Here is a 25,743-nt window from a genome sequence, read left to right as displayed (position 1 = left end):
TGCTTATCGTCAAAGTACTGTAGCTTAGGTTATGTCACATTGTCACATACTCGTTAACTTTATAGTTTGAACTACTGGTTTTCAGTCTTGCTGCATCTACTGGTGAAGAGCTGGTAGATACAAATGCCTGCCGGTATCGTTTTTGCTCGGTTTTCGTAGCTTTTGTTCAAATCCTGCACATAATCCGAATCGTACTCAGCATTTGGTATCCTGATTTTGAACCCGAGTTATATTACTTCAGGCTTATTTACATGCAAACTCTTCAACAGCGATACCTACTACAGTTATTATATTAGTAGTGTACACTGTACAGCGTCTGTGGAGATTTGCTCATCGAAAGTCCTTGACAACGGAAGAATTTCTTGTTAACACGATCCTATTTAATATGAAATTGTAAATGGCCTACGATGGCAAATATTCCATGAACTTGTAAAAAATATTGCTGGGGATTAGCAATTCTGAGACTATGCATTCTCACAGCATTCCTAACTAATCACACTGTGGAGGTCAGCTGGTGAAGATGATCGAAATGATATCTAAAGCCCGACCGATATAGTATTTTTGAGCCGATACCGATCACTAGCACACTCACCGATAACGCCATGATATATCCGGTCGATATTCAAAAGATGTAACATCTAGCTTAAGGTCACATTTTTTTTGCGTCGTTTTTGTAGACAACTCAACAATCCAAGTTCTAGCTTGAAATTGGCAGCATGGCATTCCTAGATACGATCAAATGTGGTTATGCAGTTGGACTAGGCCTGATAAGCATCTACTTCTTTCTGCAGGTACGTTCGCTGCCTCGGTGCGTTCTACATGAGACTTACCGGTACTTCAATAGATTGTTACAAATATCTCGAGCCTCTTTATAACGACTTCAGAAAAATCAAATTCCAGAAAAGAGATGGGAGTGAGTTTCTGCGTTTTCAAGTCGACTTCTCAAAAACAATTTGATTTTTGTAGACTTTGAGATATCACATATCGACGAATATATCGACTCGTTGCTACACGAAGATAGAGTGTGTGACGTGATTCTACCAAGAATACAGGTAATCAACGTGATTGTATTGACATCGTTTCCTGGCCTTTCGGTGATATATAGCACTGTTTCTCAACCTTTTTCCGCTCGCGGACAGGTAAAAAAGTACCAAATTTCAAAACAATAACCTAAAATACTTTGATGCTGCCTTTTTGACATTTCACGTAGGCCAATGATAGGTGGTTCCATAGCCTATTGAAATTCCTGCTGGGCGAAGTTTTTTTAACACATCTAAATTGGTTTGCATGTTCGGTTCCTCTTGAAAGAAATACGACTTTGCTGTATGCTAGTCTCGATTATACTGCCAAATGTCGCTAAATTGTACTGTCGAAAGAGAATGAATTTTGTTTAAATGTCATATTAGCTTTCCCTCATCTTAAACAATTGTAGGATACTTTAAAACAGCTCCGTACAATTCTTGCTGCCTTGTGACGTACTCCAAGTCCAACGCTTTTACAAATCATGCATTCCGTATTCCAAATTTCTCAATCAATTAGAAATTTTCCTTTTCATTTCTCTTAAGTAATAGACAAGCTTTCAACCTCTTGCATTTTCAGTTGAGATGTGAAACTATAATATATTTGGCGGACCGTCGTGAAACTTGCTGATCGACCAGCTTCGATCCGCGGACAGGCGGTTGAGAAGCACTGATATAGAGAATTGACGAGTTTATGTTTAGGATTTCTTTCCATATCAATATATTATTCAATTTATATTGAAGTCTTATTATTAACAAGCATATTGTACTAGTGTTGTTGTTATTCTGAGTATTTTCAGCTAACACTTGCCAGGGGTCATCGTCAACAACTTGTAGAGAATTGTAAAAAAAACATAGTATATCTACAATTTTATCGCCAAATTGATTAGCAGTTGATATACAATGTTCTTTTGAAATCGCTATCAGTTGCTGACGATTACACGAGTGTCAGCCGAAAATGTTCAGGCTCATTTCAAAATCAACATATCATCCAATTTAATATTGAAGTTATGTACCTCCGAATAATAATCTCGAAAATAGATCGATAATATTCATGTTAAAACACTTCTCGGTGCTCGGTAATAACCGTACTCTGTTCCTTCTGGATACTCTACTCTATGTTCTATCTAGAAACGTCATATACTGGAAGAGAACGAGAAGCTTGACATCCGAATATCAGCTCTGGACGATGACCTGGATGATCTCGGCGAATCCAGTGATGACGAGCCACCTTCCCCTGAGCCTGAGAAAAGAGAAGTCCTCAGGAGACATCGAAGTCCATCCCCGATCAGGTAGACCTCTTGCCTTCTTCCTGCAAAATCATTTGTTAGCGGCATGAGCTCCTTCGGGCTACCTCTGGCACAATGACACAAAGGTGATCTTTTCTATGGAGCACTTAGTCGGACTTATACAGACTAGTGCATTTTCGAAATGAGCAACTGAAACTAGAATTACTCGCTCTTCAAAACTCTCAACTAGAACTAGAGCTAGAGCTACTGGATTCTCAAAGTGCGCAAGTAGAACTGGGCCCACTTACTTTATTTAAACTTGCAACCACGACTAGAACTACTCGCATTTCAAGACTCGCAACTAGGACTAGAATTAGAACTAATCACTTTTCAAAAGACAGCAACTAGAACTAACGGTGTTTAAGAATCTGTAATCAACTAAAACAACCAACTAAGTTCAATCCTGAAGCAACTTTTAATTTATCGGAATAGGATTGGTATTGCATATGGACATCAGTACCAGTTTGAAATGGGAGGGGTTCCAACACCCAGAGCCCATCCTCTGACTACGCCATTGTTAGTTAGTAGTGATGAGTCTGAGCCGGCAATGGCTGCAAGAACAGAATGTAACAGAACAGCGGTATCACGACTACCTCCGACACCTGCTTCCTAGTTGTTAGTCAATTTTTTTTTCAATGTCAAACTAGAATTGTAACTACTCATGTTTCAAAATGCACCACTTGAACTATAACTACTAAGAAAGTAGTAGTTGATTGACCGTCAGCTAACTAGATTGGCAGTTTGTACCAGCCCGAGTCAAATCCCAATTAAACTACCCTTGCTCAGGCCGAAGGGGATGATAGAGAGCGAAAATATTACAACGTCCTGTCGTCCAGTGAGATATATTTAATTAACATTGCTTATTCTGCATATGACACGAAAGTTCACTAGAAAATAAGTTCAACTTAGGGTTTTTCGAGCACCTATTCAGAAAATGACCCCTTTTTTAAGTCAATTCACTAGAGATCATAGTAAAGTGAATAAATTTCCCGTGTCTATGTCCTCTTTTTCGGATCCGTGAATCTGTAGGGAACAAAAATCTGTGTCGAGCTTGATAAGGTGGTGACGCGTCATAAAAGGTTGGGAACCACTGGTCTAGCCATTCATTGACATAGCGTTTGAATTTTGCTGTAAATTGTAGACGAGCACGAGCTTACGACCGACGAAGATCTCCGTCTCCCAGATACAGAAGATCGCGATCGAGAAGCAGGTCACCCCGCAGAAGACATCGCAGGTATGAGATTTATTTCGCAATCTTGTAGCGATTTGCATCGACTAACTTTGATATCGCTTTAACAGCCGGTCGCCACAAAGGAGGCATCGGGAAAAATCCAGGTCAAGGTCACGATCGCCTCATCAGAAGCGACACAAGTCCGATAAAGACAAGTGAGTTGTTTCTGTAGGATGCTTTCAAATTATATCTTTACTTGATTCCTTGGACGTGGGAGCATGTGGGTTAAATTTTGAGTTAGTTTTTGGTATGCAAGTTGGGCTGTGCAAAAATGAGTGTCCCTGGGTGATTCGACTCGGAACTGAACGCAAGGCTTTCAGTCGAGTATTACTGTCATAACAGTGTGACGTAGAAAGGTCAAACATGTACCTATTGATGTGACCACAAGACTGAAATGCCAGTTCTGCATCAGAGTCAAGATTATTTGGTATTTTTTCGGATTGCCCAGCATATGAGCATGCGACACAATGAAACATGCGGCACTTTGACATGTGACTTTGCAACCCCCAAACTGACCCTAACCCCGAAATCAACACTGATATATATGCTAACCCAGTGGTTACCAACATGAGATATCCCCCCCACTGGGCGATTGCGGGAAACTGGGGCGAAAATGTTAGAACTGACTATATTCTGTTAGACTATATTTAACTGAATAATCGGCACGAAATGCTTGTGGAAAACAGGTTGTTGTGGATCCGCCACGAAAGTAGGGTAAACTTCCACGACTAAAAAAGGGTCAACTCCCACCAATTATACGTGGAAAAGGGACTTTCGGGAGTCATATCGAAATGACCTTTTTTTGGGCACTTCATCATCAACCAGACTTCAGTCGTGGAAAATTTTCCTGTGTATGTCCTATTTTCGGATCCATAAATATGGGGGCAGAAAGTTGCGTCGAGCTTGATAAGGAGCGATGAGTCGAAGAAGCTTGGGAACCACTATAACCCCAAAGCTAACGCAATCCTCAATCTAAATTCAAAACCATACACGGCCCTAACCCTAAATTGTACCATCATGCTCGAGTGTCGCATGCCCAATTGTAGCATGGAATGTCGCATTCTATTATATCGCATGTTCATAAGTTCTTATTTTATTGTAGTTTGTGTCAATGCTGCGGTGTGATGACGACTGCACACGTAGATTTGTACTACATGTTTGATATGCTGCGATATGACCAATCGAGGCTTCAAGTCTTCCACAGTCGCAGATACTATCAAAAATCATCATTCTTGTTGCTGAATTAACTCTTGGTAGCAAGGAGCGTCTTGTTTCACTACTCAAAAATCATATCTCACTACTTGAATCGAATTGGTTATCAATTTGAAAATTCTCCATCGGTCGGGTCGTAGGGTAAACTATATGGCAACAAGCGAACCTGTTGAAATTTCCAATCTCTCGATAATGACAGATCCAAGAAGAAGAAGAAAAAGGCAAAGAAAGAAAAAAAGTCTGAGAAAAAGGTGGAGAGTATCGAGATTCAAGAAGCCAACGAACTTCGAGCCAAACTCGGTTTAAAACCTCTAAAATGAGAGAGATTATGTGTATGGGGTTGAGAAGTGGAAGCCAAACGCGGTCAAAATGTACAAGTGGAGATCAAACTAACTGATGCGTTGACTCTCTGATTGGCAAAGCTGCATGTTCGTGGAAGCAGAGGTGGTCGATCACAAAGTACTTCTAGTAAAGATACTAAAGTGGTTATGTTTTATGACTACTTTCACTTCTGCCAAACAACTTCTTGAGTCAAACAAAGATTTTTTCGCTTTTGATTTGTTTTCATGTAAAGTAGTTTTGTGATATGCTTGACGATAATGAAGAACAGTTTTTTAGGCAAAACCAAGTATTAAATATTTGGTAAGCTTGCATCGCTTTTCTGAGTGAATATTTTCAATTTTCATGACAACCGGGCGATATAGACCCTGTATTCCGGTAACTGAATATATTTTGGAAAACTGCACCTATCTGTAGTGTCGTTGGATATTATTGGATATTCGCGGAGACGCATCTAGTAATTTGTAGTAAAGCCACCTTTGATAGTCTGCCGAAAGTATGAGTACCAAGACCATAGCCTATGTCTAGTCTACATGTACTTAATCAAGTATTCAAGGATTGGGACTTATTGCAGTCTTTCTTAATCATTTGTTCGACCCAAACAGCTAAGCTACACTACAAATATTTTTAATTTTGTCAAGTGGGAAGCATCGTTTGGTCATATTTACATCATTTTTACAATTTTACAAAACCAGCCGATGCATTTTCTCTGTCACACATTGTATAATTTCAAAAATTGCATCAATTTTGACTGCATCGCGAAAACGCATCTTGCGATTTTCTTCCCCTCTGCAACTGAGTTTTAATTTGCGAGTAATGTCTGATTTTATCTACATCAGGGGTGGGCAACTTTTTCGGCGAAAGGGACACCTGAGATTTACGAACCATTGCGCGGGCAACTGGAATGTTGATAACCTTTTTTTAGTCTTCGATAGGAGCGAACCGAATTAGGTAACATTGCAAACAAGACTTATAAATTGATAACAATTTTTTTGCAAGATAACGACTGAATTAGACTATAGCTATATCAATAAATATGTCGCTAACATACATTGGGGGTCGCATCTGTATACCACTGAGCTCATTTGTCAACGACAGGATTATTCGACGTTTAGACATAGCAAAATCGACGGTATCAGTGAACACTGAACATGCCTCTATCATTTTGTGCAAATATTTTGTCGACGATCTCGCTGCGAGTGCACAAGCGAAGCCGTATCTCCTAATTGCGAATATAGTTAGACTCAATTCTGTGAATAATATGTATTTATAATTTTCAGAAGGGGGCTCAAATACTGAATGCAAGAAATCTAGTGACAATGAATCATGCGAAGTACCGAGAAAAATTTCAAGTCAAATAAATCTGCTATGAAATATTCTACTTCATGGTCAATGGTCATATACGAAGATCTGGGATAAATGTGGCTGACCCCTGGATACGTCAATGCGTCAGAACTGTTGTTTTAGTCATCATCAAATTTCGCGGTCATGCCAATCAAATTTTGGTTGGCCTTGCAATTGTACCTGATGTCATAAATAATTTCGAGAATTACCTCGCAGGCCACACCTAACTTTCTCGTGTGCCAAATTTGGCCTGCGTGCCACGGGCTGGCCGCACCTGATCTGTATAGTTAATAATAACAGTGATTGGTGGTACACAAAAATTCTATTGAAAATTCTTTGAAAGCAAATGTTTTCATGATAGAGAAGTTGGAGTCGAAGTCATAGTCATTCTCACAAACTCCGACTCCGACTCCAGTCAGTATTTTCCCACCGACTCCGACTCCAGCTATTATAGTTTTCACGACTCCGACTCCATCAAGCGAAAATTACTCCGACTCCGACTCCTCCGACTCTGACTCCACAGCCCTGGTTGCTACATAGACTTTATTTTGAATCTGGATTAGGCTACGCATGCGAGGTAGGCTACGTAGGCAGCGTAATCGTGGCGTATTAATTAACAGGCTTCAAAGTAAACGAATTTCCTGTCCAGTTGATACAACCTATGGTTTTAGTCCACGCATCAACATTCAAATAGCAGGTTTTATGTTTTGAATTCCAAGCATCCTCTAACGAGCCGCACAGAATAGCTCCGCGGGCCGCACTTTGCCCAGGTCTGCCCTATAATGAAGGCCTACCAAAATTTTACAACGGTGTACCATATCCTCGCTACAATGGATCGATAGGTATCGCACAAATTAGACACGTTTATCCTTCAGAACATGTTGTCCGGGTGCGCAACAACGTACTGTTCATATCAACTGTACGCAGCTTGTAAATTACAGTCCTTTGGCGATGTCATAAGGAAGCAAATGCTTCTCTCTTAAACGTTGGGACTTGGACTTATTGGTTCATTTCGGAGTAGAACAGGATGGAGCATGCTGTGTCTGTCTATAATGATTCATGAGGAAGCCATCGCGAGACCTCAAACATTTTGAATTGTTGGTTCCTGCGAGATGCTTAATAGCTCAGTGTAGGTATATAGTTGCAGGGGTGTAGCCAGTTGGTCTCGGAGGGTCGAGCTCGAAAACCATGTCAAAAAAGTCAAAATTGTAGCGTCAGGTCAAAATTCTTTAAAAAGTTAATGCTTTTTTGCAACCTGCATTTCGTTTGTATCGTAGATTTTGCACTGTCGGTGAACTTATCATTTGACATTTTACAGCTTGTAGCCTATACTTCATAGGCTTACCGTCAGGGTTGCCATCGACATGGACCCAAAAATAAAGACAGTCGAAAAATTAGATTAGCATGAAAAAGTGTTTCCGTACATACTTTGTACTAACAGAGCCGGGGTATATATCACATTCCATACTTTTCGCTAGAAACAATCTGCTTCAGCAACTCCTAGAAAGTGCTTCGCGGTTCTCACGACGTCTCAGGCCGAGGTTTACCTTTACTCAGGGCCGAAACATCACTTCGTCATCCCCCCCCCCCCAAAAAAAACACGTCATTCTTGGGCCACCCGTAGGATGATAAACCAAACCTTGTTCACCTCGTTGTGATTATAGGCGTCAACCAAGATGGAAAAGGCAATGCCGTACACCAAGTTTAGACAAAATCATTTTTGAGCATATGGAGCAAGAACTCCTGGCCGAAAATAACTTATTTGCTATGTTGGAATCGGGGAATATTGATTTGAACAATTGCGATGTGAAGTCGTTGGCGAGGAGTGATTGCTGGTGTTTGACAATATGGAATGCCCAGGTAGGCTACCCTGTGCAGCAGCTGTCTTGTAGTCTGTGGTCGTTGGTGCTGTTCGACTTGTGGAAAAATTATTCCTCGACTGGCTCAAATTAATCATTATGACACACATCTTGTGTTTTGGGGTGCCAATGTGAGTTGAAGTAGCGGTCTTTTCTATGGCCTCCAGGTTAATGTCACAATTGCATATATTGCAATGTGCGAAACACTCGCCCTTCAAGCTTCGTTAGATACCTTTGAATTCTTTCTCATGATCGTTACGAAAAACGTTTTTACGCCAGCTCATTTTAACTAATCAGATTTAGCCTTATTAGTAGCTAAAACTATATGCGCAAGTGCAATATAATTCAGAAAAATTTATCAATGATTTATAGTTTTACTACTGCTTAACCAATGTGTCGGCCGCACTGCGCCTTTTTTCACTACGCAATAAATGCTGCCTGCGCCACAGCTTGAGCTTATTCTGATGTAGACCAAACAGCATAACCTATGTGCATATAGTGCGGCAGGCGTAAAGCGGCTAAACCGCACTCTCCGGTATCAATTTGATTTTTTCACACCACCATTCCAATGAGTGTAATGAGTCAAACACACCAATCTTTATGGAGATATACAGAGGTGGTCAAAGTAGTCAAGAAAGCTACTCAAGTAGAAGTAGAAGTACTTCTTCCATAAGAAACTTAAAACTACTTGAAGTACTAGAAGTAGAATTGACTGACTTTAAAAGTACTCAAGTAAGTAAGTATAGTTGTGAAAACGACCCTAATTCGTTCACATAGTTTGTAAAAAGGTGCAAATTGAGCTATGCGATAGGTGACGAGCTTGATTCATATTGATGCATACCAGCAGGTATCCAATTTTCGATAGCATAAGCATTCGTCCACATCATGGGATGAAAATGATAGGATTGATATGGAAATGCGATGCTAATCCTCTGTCTTCTAGAACAGCACGTTTTAGAAAATAACATGGTATGGCGCCATCCCCCATATTATAAGGCCTCTAGTTTAGTCGAAGAGCAATACATAGAATTTTATAGGATACGGTGTAAACTCTTTGCGCGATTAGTAAAAGTTGATAAAGAATATGGTGGACCGTAAAAATGCCATATTGTGAAGCTTTATTTAGAGAAATTAAAGGCATCACTACACTTGCTTTTATACTTCAACATGTATGTTATCCAGACAAAAGAACTGATATTAATTATAACTCAAAGTATAAGATACTCGGGATTCGAAGTGAAAGATAAATACTACTTCTAAAAGGAGAACATGTATTTCATATTTTTAGTCGAGAAAGTTTCAAAGGTGATATGCTAAAACATCTCTAAAACTAAAAATCAGAATCCACTTTTACAGATTGGGACACGCCATGGACATGCTAGATTACGATATGACAAGAAAATGCTGAATTGCGAAACATCAGTTTCAAACGTTATGATGAGCCAAATATACTGTGATAACATATGTAGGGGAGATGTGGTACCGATGGATCACTGGGACCGAAAATACTTGAAAAATTATCCATGATAATTCGATGATTACACTCCGTGAATTTGTCTACAGTTACATGCTGACAGAATCTTTCCTCACATGCAAAAAAATTCGACCTGCGTGAGTTATGGGGTCTGTGACGAATGATTTACGTTTTAGGGGGTGTAAAGTAAATTTGGATCGACATTTGCATTTTTCTATATCACCTTTCAGACTAACAAACCCGCCATAATTTTTCATGTGAAGTATAGGGCTTGTATCAGGGTATATTATGGCACATATATTTTGAATCAATACCATCCTCGAGTGGACTATTTTCAAGTCAATAACAATATTTATGGGGTGGGGGACCTTTGGTACCACAGCCAAATCAAGCAAAATACATAGACCAACTAATCACTCAACAACAGAAACTCGCCTACATATATATAGGCTGTAAATCATTGTTACCTGTGGCGTTTTATCGCTATTACGAGGTATTTGAAAGTCAAAATGTCGATTAGCGGGTTATATGTAAGTGGCATTAATTTTGTAAGTTTAGGCGTAAATCAAAACATGATTTTATGCCAACATTTGAGTTGATATAATCTATTTTATTCTTGAAGGTCGCGACGAAACATTCTTAATTGGTTTGCTGTAGCTTAGCTTATAGTACACAACAAAACAAGTTAACAAATTTGAGTTTTTGAGCGTATGTCTCATAGGTCCCATGGTCGTGTGCCTTAGGACCCACCGGGTGGGGACCGATAACACGTTCGAGCAACAAACTTTAAACGTTTATAAATATTTTTTGAAAAGGCGGATATTCATGTAAATGTCCGCGGTAGGTAGAGCTTGTATCGAAGTGTTGAGACAGCAAAAGATCTGCTATTCTCGGCTGAAGATTTGAGGGCCAGAGATCATTTTGCAATTTTTGATCCATCGGTACCACATCTCCCCTACTGTGATGAATTATTTCATATGGGCGAAGGGCGACAGTGGTGCGAACGGAACCACGCCAACCCTCTATTTAAATTATATTCACCGATACTTTCGTGAAATCATACAGGTCTGGAATAAATCGAACAAAATGTTGTATTTGGCTCAGTTCCAACACATTTCCACCATTTCGAAGTGTATGAGAAGCACAATTTGCTACCTGAGAATCTCGTTTACCTCATTTACACGAAAAACGACGGAATACACGATTTTTGTTTGTAGCGAGAGAGAGAGAGAGTCTTTATTTTCATCCAACCAAAATGCATGATGGTGGTACAGAAAATATGCATGCACAGTATTCGGTATTAGATATGAATGATCGATACGACCTTGAGGTTGAGGGTCAACTATAGCGTAGCTATCCTTGCTAATGTACAACTAAGAAAATCCTTGGGCTGAGGCCATATAAGGTGGCTTTATCAATAACCGCTTTTACAGAGGCAATTATACTGATACTCCGTTTCACCCAACATCGATGAACGGAAGAATTCGCAAGGTATAGTCAATGTAACTTTCTATAGTCGTTTCTACCGGGCAAGCCCTTCACTTGTGGGAAATCAGACTCGTAGACGTTATAGTTATTATTGATTGTTTCCTTTCTCGACATGTTTACTGCAACGGTAATTAGAAACGCAATATTATTCAACTTAGGAAACGCGACTTTCCTGAAAGAAATGAAGTTTACACCGAAATCGGCCATTGGAACGACACTTTCTTCCCAATTTCGATATTGGCTAACTCGATTTGACTGCAGAACATTGTTTACAAAGTCGGAATATAGAGTCAGATTGTATAAACGAGTGTTATACAAGGGATGTGAATGATTTCGATCGCATCAGCGCGGATTCTCCGAAGTAATTACTGCAAATATTGCCTAAACAGGTGCTTGAACTTCAGTGTAATATGGGTTTATACATTACAAGGTGTACTCGGGATAAGAACACTACACCTTTGAGCGGAAATGACGGCAAACAAGGTCAGATGGAATCCAGCCGCGTGCCGAAGCTTAAAGCTACCAAGTACCTTACGAGTCAATCTGTTGCTGATTGTCGTATCCGCTTTTGAGGTGATCTACTTTAATTAATATATACATACCATGGCTATTGTACATGATTAAAGCCGGGGGCTAGGCTATATGCTCATATAGGATTATCCTTGCATCTGGTATTGTAAAGCATGCAAGTGACAACTCGTTTACCTCAAGATTAGATATAGCCTACTGTCGCTGTAAGGTGCGGACTTCTAAAACTACCTATCTAGTTTTAATTGACTGTCAATACCTAAGTACTGTTTTAGTAGTTCTACTTCTAGTTCTAGTTATGTAGTTTGAAAAGTGAGTAGTTCGAGTTGTATAGTTGCCGAACTACTATAATACACGAATCATCGGTTGTCGTGAATTTAGATACCGGTGTTCTGTTGTGTGATATGTTCTTGCAACCATTGCTAGCTCAGAGTCATCGCTACTAACAGTGTCTTAGCCAGGGGTGGAACATTGTCCGGTAATCTCTAGCGCTGAATAGTGTTTATAGTTCATTAGTAATTGTTCGATAGCTCAATAAACGATAGCAAAATTCAATAGCTTAATATCGACAACTTGATTGCTGGGCCTGTTGCCGAGTGTTGATTGATGAAGTGTTTTTTCCTGTTGTCCGCAATGATTTATTCGCCAGTAATCAGCAACCCACGATACATCGCGCGTATTATAATCACTAATCAGGCATGACCGATGTTGATTAGGACTGTGCTTAATCATTAGAATTCTCCAATCTGAATCTAGTATTACTTGAAATATGTCGAGTCTAGTAGTGAGAGATGATTATTTCGAATACCGAAATGATGTCCTGCTCGCTACTAAGAGTTAATTTATCAACGATAATTATAGGTTCGATTTCCCACTATGGAAACCCGTCAATGTCACTCATTATTTTGCATTAGTCATGACGATAAATATCTTGTAATATCAAAAGTAGCCATTGCCGATTACCTGGTAAATGTATGCGATACATCCACTGAATGTATCACCTTTTGAACTGCTTACGTGAGTACTTTAGGACTTTATGTGAGATATGCATCCACTCGAAGTAGTCTTAAAAATCGCTACTTGTACTTATAATTGATTAGAAATATAGTGCGTAACTTTAATTCTACTTGAGTATCAACATTTCCTATTTGACTAGTTCGTCTGATCTTGCTGCTGTGAAAATGATGGTCGTATGTTCACTGACTACAGAGCATGTACAATTGAATAATCTTTTCATATTGGAACAAACCCGAACTTTTATGGCTAAAACTCGTCAGGGGTAACCGTCTACTAGTTGTGTATTATAAGTATAGGGATACCATATTTTCAGATCCGGAAATGGAAACACTTTTTTACAAATCGTAAAACTTACACAAGCGATCGAAAATACGGGTAATTGGAAAATATTCACTGGAAATTATATTGTGTTGCCGAGAAAAATGTCATTTTCCCAAACCTACTCCCGAAAGACTCCTTTCGGTTCGGTTTATTAGCAATTTTTATCAGTTCAATACACCGCAAAAAATCGCGAAAGAAAGAAAAAATAGGAAGGTTTCGAATCGACTTGGAGTAGTCTCTGGAATCAGACACCCAACTTGGCCTGGGTGGTGGTGTAAAAAGAAGGCATGCACACTGAATGAAAAGTAAAATAAGATAGTATAGATAGTATAAAAAAAGCAAGCGACAAAAATGGGGTGGCATGTCTCGTTCTAACATGATACTGTTGTGTTGACGTAATCATATCGACAGATCGACTACCGGGATGACGTAACCGTAATTATAACTGTATTTAATTCTGTAGAAGTTGCTGGTGATTACCCCCTGAGCCTTGACGAGTGTCAGTCGGAATATTTGGTTTTGTTTCGATATCAATATACTATTCAATTGTGTAGGCTATAGGAAGTTCTGTAGTAGGCCGACTTCTAAGAGTCTTATCGTATGATTAAGAACATTTGCACTGTACTCAATTTACAGTTGTACTCTATAATTGAACTATAAACTGAAATGTCCATTTCGTTGGGCTTGTTTCTATCATCGTTTTCAATATCATTGATTACATTGCAGCTCCGAAATGTAACCACGCTTGTGATAGCAAAGGATGGAAACAGCTTATGTGCGAACGGGGGTTTTCAGGTTGCAGGAAAATGCGTTTGTCCACTAGGATACACTGGGAGATTATGCGACGTTGGTGAGTTTGTAGCTGGTTGATACTAAAAAATATAAACACATAGGCCTATCCCTGTCGTGGGCAAATTAATACAGGGACTTGATTAAACCTTTCCTTAGTATATTTCACCAGTGGTTCTCAAACTGGGGGCGCCTCCTTAGGGGTGTGAAAGCATCCAAAGGGGGGGGGGGCGATAGTGAGCACAACTGAAGAAATTTTTAGCGCTGAGCATGATTTACATCCTATTCATATTTATTGCTCTGTATTTAGTTGGAATTTCATACTTAAAAATCTATCCTCCACAGTCGTAACCTTCCATGCCATCAAACTATCACTTAGGTTTGCCTGCATCCCGGTTTCGTTTTGTGATATGTCCATAAAGGCGGCGCGAAATCTGTCATCATCATAGGGGGGCGTGTCTTAATAAGTATTAGAACCACTGTTCTAATGTACGTACTTCCTATATTATTATTATTTATGTTTAATTTCTGGTGCGACAGCCCGATCTCAAGGCCCACGCAGTTTGAAAAATTTCAACTGCTAAACATCACAGATAGATTGCCATAATTCGGATCACGAGTGGGATTTCGGATTGGCCACTCCAGTTTTAATTATTTGAGTGATGTGCTTATAAAAAAGGATTCGTGCGTGTCTGAGGTAGATTCCTTCTCTGTATGTGTAGACTTCGGGTATTTATATTTTATCTACACATAGTAGAAGCGTGTTTGAAGCTTGCATGGCTATAATGCTGTCAGCATGGTTTGTGCTGGAACTGAACCAAAAGTGGAATTAGTAAATCTATGAATAGACCGCTGCTCACAGAGTTAAATTTCAATCCTATTCTTAGAATCGGGACTACCGAGTTTCATCTCTATAGTTTTCACAAATTGGTTATTGAGATCGACCAGCCTTTGAAATCTCGCCACTATGTTTCTGACGTGTGTACGATATCATCAAAGCAATGTTTGGTTTGTTTTAAATAAGCACATATGTGTCCTCCATGTCCTCATTATACAATCAAATACCAATACTGCGTTTTGGCTTATAATCCCAATTTTATATTGTGCGGCCCGCGAATGGATTCAGATGTTGAACGCGAGCTCAAAAGTTTGCCCACCCCTGGCCTATCCTATTATACGCGTTGGTGGGCCATGATCAACCAGAAATACTGCAAGTACCAGACTTGTACAAACCACCATGAGTTCAAATTCACCATTTCAAACTATAAACTGCATCATTTTGAAATGCCGATTCTATCTCCGATGTTTCCTATATAGCTCAATTGCGATTCAGTGATTCGTGCTTGGTATTTTAGTTGGTTGTATTTTATAGTAAGTTAGTTATAGTTGTTGGTTTCTAAAGGTCGAGTTGTAGTTGCCAGAGATGATCGGATTTAAAATTTCTATGTCCAAATACTAATCATAAATATAATCATAATCCATAATTTTCAGTATATTTCAATCCTAATCCTAATTCGGTTTAAACATAGAATTTCACTTGGAAAGCCGGCATCTTATGGCTATAATTCTGGAAAAGAAGTAAAACGCTTAATGAGTGCCTAAGTACATGAAGTAACTTCGGTAGGACGAGAAACTTTTTCCCTGTTCGCCGCAGGACATCAATCCCTCCGAAAATCTGTAGATTCAATCCTAATCCTAATCCATTGAAATAAAAATCTCAATTCCAAATCCAATTCTAATTCGACAAAATTTCGCAAATACGGTTTTCACAAATCCCAATCCTAATTCAGGCTCATCTCTGCTTGTTGCGCATATTGAAAATCAAGTAGTTTGTACATGGCTGGAACACCTATTGCTTTAGTCATATTCAACAGAACTATAGCTTTAGTTATGCCCACAAGTGGTCATCGACGAAGTATATTTCTACTCTTTCAGAGTAGGCTACACAACTTCTGGTTTATTGTTTTTAGAGATACTTCCACTTGTACTTACAGTTGTTTAGGCGAAACTATATACTCTCTTCTTACACCTTTAATGTTGTAAAGTAGAAATTAGTTTTGAGGTTTGCATTACCTTCATGTGCGACATTCAGAGGGGGTCAGTAACGAAGTAGCCTACTTCTACTTTTTCGAAGTACTCAAGTAGTTTTCCTCTACTTCTGGTGCTTACTCAAGTAGATTTGATTTTTGCTACTTCTACTTCATAATATTTTGTGATCTACTTACTTACTTTTCGCTATTTTCAGTTTGTCAAGTAGAAATAGCTCAATCTTCCATTCAGGAAGATAGCCTGAGGAATTTTGGGACTGTTTTCATAGAGTACCAACATTTATTTCCATAAAAGTTGAGTAAAGCCCAGACTTTTCGTCGCGCTTCGTGTGCAGTGTGGTATGGGCGTTACCAGTATGATTTCACGAAAGTATCGATGAATATAATTTAGGTAGTGGTTGGCGTGATTCCGTTCACACACGGATATCTAGAACTAGATATCTAGATATCCCTGAGTTCACACCACATTGTCGCCCTTCGCCTATTTGAAATAATTCATCGCAGTAAATATGGCGTATCCTAACGTTTGAAACTGATGTTTCGCAATCTAGCATTTACTTGTCATAACGTAATCTAGCATGTCCATGGCGCTTACTAATCTGGAAAAGTGGACTCTGACATTTTTTGTTAGTTTTAGAGCTGTTTCAGCATACCACCTTTGAAACTTTCTGGACTAAATGTATGAAAACGTGTCCCACTTTTAGAACTAGTATTTATGTTTCATTTTCAATTCCAAGTATCATATACTTTGAGTTATAATTAAAATCAGTTGTTTTGTATGGATAACATACATGTTGAAGTATAAAAGCAAGTGTAGAAATGCCTTTAATTTCCCGAAATAAAGCTACACAATATGGCATCTTACGGTCCATCATATTTTTTATTAACGTTTACTAATTACGCAAAGTGTTTACACCGTATCCTATACAGCTTCTCCGTATTGCTCTTCGAATAAACTACGGACCTTATAATATGGGGGATGGTGCATTACCATGCTATTTTCTAAAACGTGGTGTACGAGAAAACAGGATAAGTATCGCATTTCCATATCAATCCTATCATTTTCATCCCATGATGTGGACGAATGCTTAGGTTATCGAAAATTGGATACCTGCTGGTATGCGTCAATGTGAATCAAGCTCGTCACCTTTCGCATAGCTCAATTTGCACCTTTATACAGTCCGTATGAACAAATTAGGATCGTTTTCACAACTACTTACTTACTTGAGTACTTTTAAAGTCAGTCAATTCTACTTCTACTTCAAATTGTTTTAAGTTGCTTATGGAAGTACTTCTACTCGTACTTGAGTAGATTTTTTCGTCGCTACTTCTACTTCTACTTAAGTAGCTTTCTTGACTACTTTGACCACCTCTGGCGACATTGTCATGACAATTGACAACTCGACGAAACATCCCTGAATCATTGAAACGAAGAACAAATTTTTTTTAAATGCGCCTCTCCGTATTCTGTCACCAGTCATTATGCGTTAGTCGCTGAAAGATACACTTTGCTGATCCTGAGATAGCAATCCCGGAGTAAATGCTAAAATTACGCTACCCACCCCCGAAAAAATATACTTATTCACACCATAATGACTTTTGTATATAGGCCTATACTTCTCATACCTTTCATTTTCAACTTCCACTTGAATAAGGTTTGACATGTCTTGGAAATCTTAACTTCTACTTGTAGTCGAGTAGAAATGTACGGTAACATTTCCACTGCTGCTTGGGTACCAGCCAGAGTTGAAGTAATTATAATTCGTAATTGAGCTAAATGTAATTAATCACAATTTTTCATGTAATCATACTTGTAATTGAAGCATTTCTATTTCGTGCAATTGTAATTGTAATTGCAATTTGATGAACATTTTGCCTAATGACAATTTCAATTATATTACATTGTTATTGAAACTTGACAACCACAACGTATAAATGATTAGGCCTGTTTACATGTTGTGTGCTATGCGTGCCTCGTTAACTAAATAATTCAGCCATGCTAAACTGTTTCCCATACTTCAGTAGCAACAGAAAACTTAGTTAATTACAATTTAGTCTAAATCTTAATATTTCAAAAATGGACGAACAGGAAATAATCTCTTACGAAACCTGTGATGAGCCATTTTCTTCCTATACCACGGTCAGAGTTTTTGTAATCTTTGACCAGTACTGAGGCTTGCTGCAACAATTGCAAAAAGAAATTCAAGTTTTCAAACCAAGGCTTCATCAAACTAGATCAGAGGTCTCAAACACGCGGCCCGCGGGCCGCATACGGCCCTCCAGGGCATTTTGTGCGGCCCGCGACGACATTTTAAGATTTTTAATAATTTGACAATATATAGGCCTACGTGTCACATATATCTTTTCAGGTTATAAAGTCAAAATTCCCTCTTAAATTGCTCCGAAAGCCTGAAACTATAAATCAAACTTCACTATCAAATCTATTGCAAACGCTACCATACAGGGGAAGATTCACTATTTCGCCACATTTCCAATTCATGGTGACAAAACCTGACCCTTAGACGATTCGTGACTGAAATTTGTGAGTTGGAATTGGACGTGACCTTTCTCAGAATTACTCAGACTCGGACTAACTCGATGGCAAAATGAAAATGACCCGAGTTGACTCGGAGTGACTCGGAATGCCGTGAATTTGTTAGAACCATGGACGCAACAAACTAATCGCGTATCAGGGGAATAGTAATAGATCAGAAGGTCGCAGATTGGTATTTCGCTAACTAAGCGAGTAGTTATGGCAACCATGGGCAATCTGTTCGTTACATCTTTGGTCGCTAATCCATGTTGTTAAGGCCACTTCAAGGTACCGAGTATACCGTAGTGGTACGCTCCAACGATGTAACAACAATGGGCCGTTCGGCGTTCCGATAATTCAATCACTAAGACAAATTCATTAATATATTTATATTATATTTATATTTTTTCTGCTCCTGTATTTGAAGATATTTGGCCATGAGATTAATAGCCTACATATCAGACGTACACCCGAATCCTGGATTGGAATTACAATGCTCAACCTAAAAATGTTTTGATATCAGATCAGTCTCTATTATCAATCTGTGAAATTCAAAATATTCATAGTAGCTGCAAAATTATAACCCGATAGCTTTTATGATGGCATCATACATTTTTCCGGCCATATGGTGTCTATATCTTACAATTAATATGTATCAAGTGCAACAACAATTCTATTCAAATAGTTATAAATGTGATGATTCTTTTTGTGCCAGGCCTAAATTGATACAAGAGTAAATCACATATATTTTGACGATGTTTGTTTACTGTCAGTCTGCTGGATCGTCTCACTTTCAATAGGACAATTCAATCCCGCCAAATAAGGCCTACTTGGAAAGACATAGAACACCCCTATAAGTGCTGCGGCCCGCGGCGTCGTCAAAACGGGAAAACTGGCCCGCGAGCACATTTGAGTTTGAGACCTCTGAACTAGATCATGCATTTGAAAATATGTTCTCCCAATCTTACCCCCAATCTTAACCAAATTTACTGGAGCCAGAAATGTTTTGCACCCTAATATTCATCAAATGCAATCCAACAGTTTTTTAGCAAGTGAAACTGTAAATGTGAACCAACATTTTGTAATTTGTAGTTGTCAAGAGCTTCTATCCTTTTGCATTTATTTTTACACTCCTTCTGGGTATCATCCTTATCGCTGACGCCTTATTAGTTCTAAGGCTACATTTAATTTGCCTTACTCAGCTTTGTGACTTCGTTTGATTACATTTCGGGTCGTTGCCAGTCGCTCAAACTTTTGGTTGTTAGCAGTCGCTTAAAAATTTTCTGTATTTTTCAGGACAGGATGATTGGAAATAGTTCAAGAATGGTCGAGAAACATGAATAGCTCGAGATCATTGCTAATTACTTGGCTACGGTCGTCAAAGAGCAGATATATACCGACTCAATTTCATGTTTAACAGTAATTGTAACTGTAATAATAATTATTACATGTTTACCAGTAATTGTAATTGTAATTTGATATTTTTAGCATAGTGTAATTCTAATTGTAATGTAATTGAAACATGCAAGGGAGTAGCCTAATTGTAATTTTAATTGAACTGAATTAATGTAATCGATCCATCTCTGGTACCAACTACATGACCACCTGTGACGAATAGACTGTGTATAGCAGGGGTGAATGTGCAGGTGCGGGACTATTAAACACATTTATTTCGGTGCTTACAATATCCGCGCCGGGACACTTGAAGACATGAAGGTTTGACCAACATGCAGCTATAGGCAAAGCGCGGTGCCCAAAACAATCGGCGGCTATGAATTGAACTTTAGCCTAAAATGACGGTCGCTAGTTAGCCAAAACTTCCATATTGATATGTGTGGTCGTCCAAATGGTCGTCTATTAAATATTATTGCGTCTGAATCTGAGCCCCTCCGCATCTTTCCCTGCGGCGCGCAAGGAAAATATTGCACCTCATCAGCTTGCAATCCTCCGCGTCACATATGTTTCATAGAACTGCGTAGCGTACAACTGGCTGTCTCTATCTTCTCTATTTCATGCATGCCCGTAGAAATGTAGCATAATAACATTATAAATGTATTATTTCGATGTGTGAGGCTTGAGACACATACTGATATTTGCTTCACATTCGAAAAAGTTTACCAACCACTAGTAAAGTGGTAAAGTGTTTATGTGTACGGCAGAAATCGCCGCCAACGAGGATGAATGGCAAACGGAAGGTGACGATAAATCTGAAGCTAGCGAGTCTACGACTAGTACAAACTTCTACCATTTTTCGGGAGCATCAGAAGAATATTTCAGTTCTAGTGGGGGAGATATGATGAGAGAGGAAACTACCTTTTTCGGGCTTTATGAGGTAGGCCTTTGTGTGTGTGGTTATCTGTATTTGAGACGATTTAGGGTTTTAAAAATAAAAATAAAACTATAGTGGAAAGTTTTTTTTCTGGTTTACGATCATTCCTCGTTTTGACTATATATGCAAACCAGATGTTGGCATTTTACCGAAAATACACGATCAGAAAATTCTTTTGAAAGTAAACAGAACATACGAAGTTCGGTTTGGTTTGGCGCAATGATTCCAGCACCCAAATCGGAATCATGTTTTAATTTTAATGATTCAACTCGAGTAGTAAGAGATGATTCTGTCAATTACTGAAGTTATATGTATAATCTCATTTCCATAAATACTTAATTTATCCACCGAGAATGATAGTTTGGACACAATATTTGGCTGTGGAAGGTTGTGAATCTCGATTGGTCTTATCGCAGCATACGTAAAATGTAAGCTACACAACAACACGTTTGTGGGTTTATGGAAATCAGGCGTGAACAGCTCGCAAGCGCAACTTGCACAACATTGTCTCACAGTTCCACGAAAAAGGCTTGGTCGGAAAATTACAAAATCTTTTTTAATGTGATCTAGAACTGGCGTTATATTCTTTGTGGTCGCGTAAAATGTATAAGTACATATTTGAACTTACAGCATCATTCATACTGTTGCGACGTCATCATGAGAGATAGTCGAATACTCGACTTTACTCGAAGCAGATCATACTCGATTTGGAAAGAAAGAGTGTATACTATGTATCTTCACACCTAAAAGATCGTACAGGAATACAGAACCTACTTCAAAATTATACCGTGGTAATAATCAAACTCAACGTTTTATCCATTTTGCTTGACAAACTAAAATACTCGCGAATGGAGTATGGAGGCAGGTAGGCAAATAGGGACGTTAAATGGGAGGGATATTTACAATGTATTCATGAATCAATCACAACAGTCTGTTCCTCGAAGTAATCAAAATAACTAAACCTCTAGCTATTCAATATATACGGAAAAACGAAAACAACGCCGCTTGGAATGATGATCGGCTCAACTGGAGGTAAATTGATACCAAAAAAATAGCCAATATGCTGTGGCCGTTCACTGTTCAGTCGGTAACAAGTACGGTTGTCATTGTTGTTGGTTGGTATTGGAATATGGTGATCGTCTACTATATGGCCTTTTACACCAGGTCTAAAGAGTCTAGAATTCATCAGTGTGACATCGGTCTGCCGGTGAGGATAACAAATTATTCAGCGCTCATAGTAGTATCCGTGGATCTGATAATGCTAGGTTTGTGATCCAAAAAGGAATGCATAGATAGAAATCGAGCGTCGTCCGAAACGATTCCTTCCCGCCATTCCGCGTCCCACTGTCGACGTCACAATCCGTTCCTGTACCGCAGCAGTGTCGAAGTCATACGCGAACTGACCGTGCCAATCGGATGAATTATTATCTCCAAAAGCTCAAACTCTGACAACAACCTGAAACTTATTTCCTGCACGCGTTCCAAACATGTTTTAAACAAAGTATGTTTTAAAACAACGTTTGTTCAAATGCAACCCTACATGTGTGTGTCGTCTTGATCGGATGAAAATAAGATCTGACTATTATTGTAGAATTCCTCGAAAATCGTTGTCTATATATATGGATTTGATTATAGCGATTTATGCCGTTGAGATAAGAAACACTGACTATTTATTCAACCATCGCAGGGTATTTAGAAGTGGAAATAAATGATATGTAGCCTATCTATCGATTTCGTTACGTATATTCTTTGTCGCAACTTGTCATTTCCCATTTATAGAGAGACGGAGACGATCCATCCTCATCTAGGATTGAAAATGTTCTCGGTGAAATCGGGAATGTTGCGGGTAAGGCGTATTATTATATGATTAGAGCTGGGCCGATTACATATTATCGTTTCGATGGCAATATCAAGTCGATATCATACTTTGAAAGGAATGATCGGTGTGGGTCACGACTCACGAGAGTAACAAAATATCGGCTATTTCCGTGCCTTCATATAGCATAGTAACAGGAATAATCTACAATCTGTGTTGGGAATTGTGATCTGTATTTGATATAGCTTACTGGCAGAGGCGGTCAAAGTAGCCAGCATCTTTGATACCCAAGTTGAAGAATTATGAAATATGTTACACGTATTCTTAGCTCTAGTTCAGTTTATTAGCAATTTTTATCAGTTCAATACAGGACAAAAATGCGATACAATAAAAAGATAGGAAGGTCTCGAAACGATTTGGAGTAGTCTTAGGAATCATATACTCACCTTGGCCTAGGCCTTAGGCGATGTAAAGAGGAGGCATGCACTATAGTGATGAGCATCGGAGCGGAGTCGGAGTGGATTCGGAGCAATGCGGGGGGGGGGGGCATCCAAATGTAATTCAAGATCGGCGTATCAGCCAATCAAATAAAAAGAAAACGGTCATTTCGCTCGTGCAGTCGACATGACCAATTAAAACAGCGTTTACCCCCTCAGTTCTCATCAAAACTTCCCTTTTGCGGTATATTTATCGAACTATGTCAGCCATTTTGTTCGATCACGCCATTGGAGAACCGACGCTATTGGAGACTCTTGAATCAAAAGGCCTGGTTACATGTTCGACTCGACTTGGCGTTCAAGTCGTCTCCAGTGACGTCACGTCTCATCTCCAAGCTGACTCGTTAAAGGGCCCTGTTTACATGATCCTTCAGGAAGCAGGAAGCTGTATCGCGGACGACCCGGTGTCGCTTTACCCCTTACAAATATATATTCGTAGTAAGTTTGGTGGGCAAAGGTACAACGACAATGTGTGTTTGGTCGTACTCTGAAACGTTTCTTATCCTCGAAATTAACGAGGATGATGAGATACTCATAATATCGATATTTGTAGAGGAAAATAATATTGTTCATATCATGATTGTAGAGGAAAACAACAAGTATAAGTTATCAGCTAGCTTTTTCGGCGTCAACGAAGATGGGCCGTGGAGTATAGGCGGGAGTAACGACTGTTTTGATATGTCAGGCATCACTTGTCGATGCGATTAAAATAAGGTCATTAACACTCAAGTGACCCACTTGCAAACCCCATGTGACCTCTAGTTGTTCGGCCGCTCCTCTGTAACAGACACAGACTACCCCATGTATGCCGGTGACTTAAGAGTCAGTCACGATACAGGAACTACTGCAGTGAAGCATCTTGTCGGCATGATATACCAAATAGGAAGTTAACAATACCAAGAATGTCTATAAAAACTGTCATAAAGAGCAATATAGAGCACTACTACTAAATTGCTACCATCCAATTAAACTTTGAGAAGTGCCAATTTCAGCACCCTCACAAACACATAGGCTACCATGAATACAATATCAAAATGGCAAGCTGAAAATCGTGAACACCCGCACGACCGCATCATATCAGCAGAACACTATAACCCAGAACTAAAAACAAAGCAATAATCCTAACACCGATGCGCTTCATCATCACCAGGAGAGTCACAAATCTCCATATCATCCACCCGGGAGAGACACCAGCTCCATCCCATCACATGCGCGCTCACATCAGTTTATCCAGTGGAACAGTAGGCCAAGTTTATGTATCAGTTTCACTGCGGTCGTTGCCCCGAATATTTCAATGACTTCTTTACCTCTGAATCAAAAGCGCACAAGTACAACACACGCGCGTCCACGTCGTCCAAATATCATATGATCGACCGAAAAGATCATCGCTCCATCAAATATGCCGGACCTGATGTGTGGAACAGTATCCCGCCGGCCATCCGACAGTCGACGAGCATGTCCACATTCAAGTCGAAATACAAGCAATTACTACTAAATAAATACAGTCCATCCTCAAGATTACCGGACCACGACTGACCTATCGATCTCGCTTCCCATGACATGCCGCCCTATTTCTTGTCGCTTTCTATTTCTATACTGTATTCTTTACTTTCATTCAGTGTGCATGCCTCCTCTTTACTACGCCTAGGCCAGTGGTTCCCAACCTTTTTCGACCCATCGCCCCCTTTTCAAGGTCAACACCGATCATCGCCCCCCAAATTTTGTGCACCGATAATTGGGCATACAGGCTGTAATCACCGGCGGGGGGTTGACTAAAAAAAAAAAAAAAAAAAGGTCATCTTTCTCTGCTCAGAGCTGAAAATAACGTTTTTTCTCTCCGAATGGCTAGGTGGATGACTAAAAAAAAAAAAAAAAAAAAAAAAAAAAAAGGTCAGCCGTTTTGACGCGTCATCGCCCCCCTATCGCCCCCTTCGCTATTTTCGCCCCCCGTCGCCCCCTTTGTCCATTTTCGCCCCCCTATCGCCCCCTTCGTAATTTTCGCCCCCCTAGATCGCCAAATCGCCCCCTGGGGGGCGATATCGCCCACGTTGGGAACCACTGGCCTAGGCCAAGGTGGGTGTCCGATTCCATTGACAAATCCAAGTCGCTTCGACATCTTCCTGTCTATTCAGTGTATCGCATTTTTTGTGGTGTATTGAAGTGATAAAATTGCTAATAAACCAATGATGATGATGATGATGATGTACGAAATGCAGCAATCGTTCATGTATTCCCGTATCAATATAGCACACTGCAAGGCCGCTTCTTCCACCAGTTCACTATGCATGTCGTAGTCGAATTGTAGTACCGGTACAATCCACATCTCTTCCGAACTGTAGTCTGAGAAGTTGAAATACAGATGCAACGTTTTACCTTGTTAGCCCTTTTATGTAGCTGATGACAGCAACTATAGGCTACTACAGATCGAAGCGTCGCAGCCAAATATCAAATATAAAACTGCCCTAAAAGAGCACGGTTGCTACTCCGATACAGGTGTACTACATATGATATATTCCATCGTAAACAAGCGAGCACTTACAAAGTAACCCCACTTTTCCTTGCCATGTTTGCCCAATTTCTCAACATCAGATGAAAAACATGAATTACGAT

The 25,743-nt window shown here is 39.5% G+C and overlaps 2 protein-coding genes across 4 annotated transcripts in view; both read left to right on the top strand.

Moving 5' to 3' along the window:
• The window catches only part of LOC145459365 (pre-mRNA-splicing factor 38A-like), a 78,611-nt gene extending 73,115 nt beyond the window's left edge, over window positions 1–5,496 (top strand). For both annotated transcript variants that reach the window (XM_080338018.1, XM_080338019.1), the window contains exons 4-9: window positions 792–913; window positions 967–1,052; window positions 2,151–2,311; window positions 3,450–3,542; window positions 3,608–3,694; window positions 4,951–5,496. In XM_080338018.1, coding sequence (XP_080194144.1) covers window positions 792–913; window positions 967–1,052; window positions 2,151–2,311; window positions 3,450–3,542; window positions 3,608–3,694; window positions 4,951–5,071 — 670 coding nt within the window. In that variant the 3' untranslated portion in view covers window positions 5,072–5,496. The remainder of the gene's footprint in view (window positions 1–791; window positions 914–966; window positions 1,053–2,150; window positions 2,312–3,449; window positions 3,543–3,607; window positions 3,695–4,950) is intronic.
• A 5,999-nt stretch (window positions 5,497–11,495) lies between these two features.
• LOC145459207 (uncharacterized) overlaps window positions 11,496–25,743 on the top strand; it is a 49,532-nt gene continuing 35,284 nt past the window's right edge. Inside the window, exons 1-5 of one of the 2 annotated variants that reach the window (XM_080337839.1) lie at window positions 11,496–11,616; window positions 11,686–11,828; window positions 13,848–13,971; window positions 20,651–20,823; window positions 22,600–22,666. In XM_080337839.1, the coding sequence (XP_080193965.1) occupies window positions 11,724–11,828; window positions 13,848–13,971; window positions 20,651–20,823; window positions 22,600–22,666 (469 nt within the window). In that variant the 5' untranslated portion in view covers window positions 11,496–11,616; window positions 11,686–11,723. The remainder of the gene's footprint in view (window positions 11,617–11,685; window positions 11,829–13,847; window positions 13,972–20,650; window positions 20,824–22,599; window positions 22,667–25,743) is intronic. The other variant, XM_080337838.1, reaches the window with a different exon arrangement.

Source organism: Botryllus schlosseri, chromosome 16 (assembly GCF_051294905.1).
Source record: "Botryllus schlosseri isolate E-star chromosome 16, Bs_hap1, whole genome shotgun sequence".
NCBI lineage: Eukaryota > Metazoa > Chordata > Ascidiacea > Stolidobranchia > Styelidae > Botryllus > Botryllus schlosseri.
Note: the sequence above shows the minus strand (reverse complement) of the source record. Positions and strands in the feature narration are given on the sequence as shown.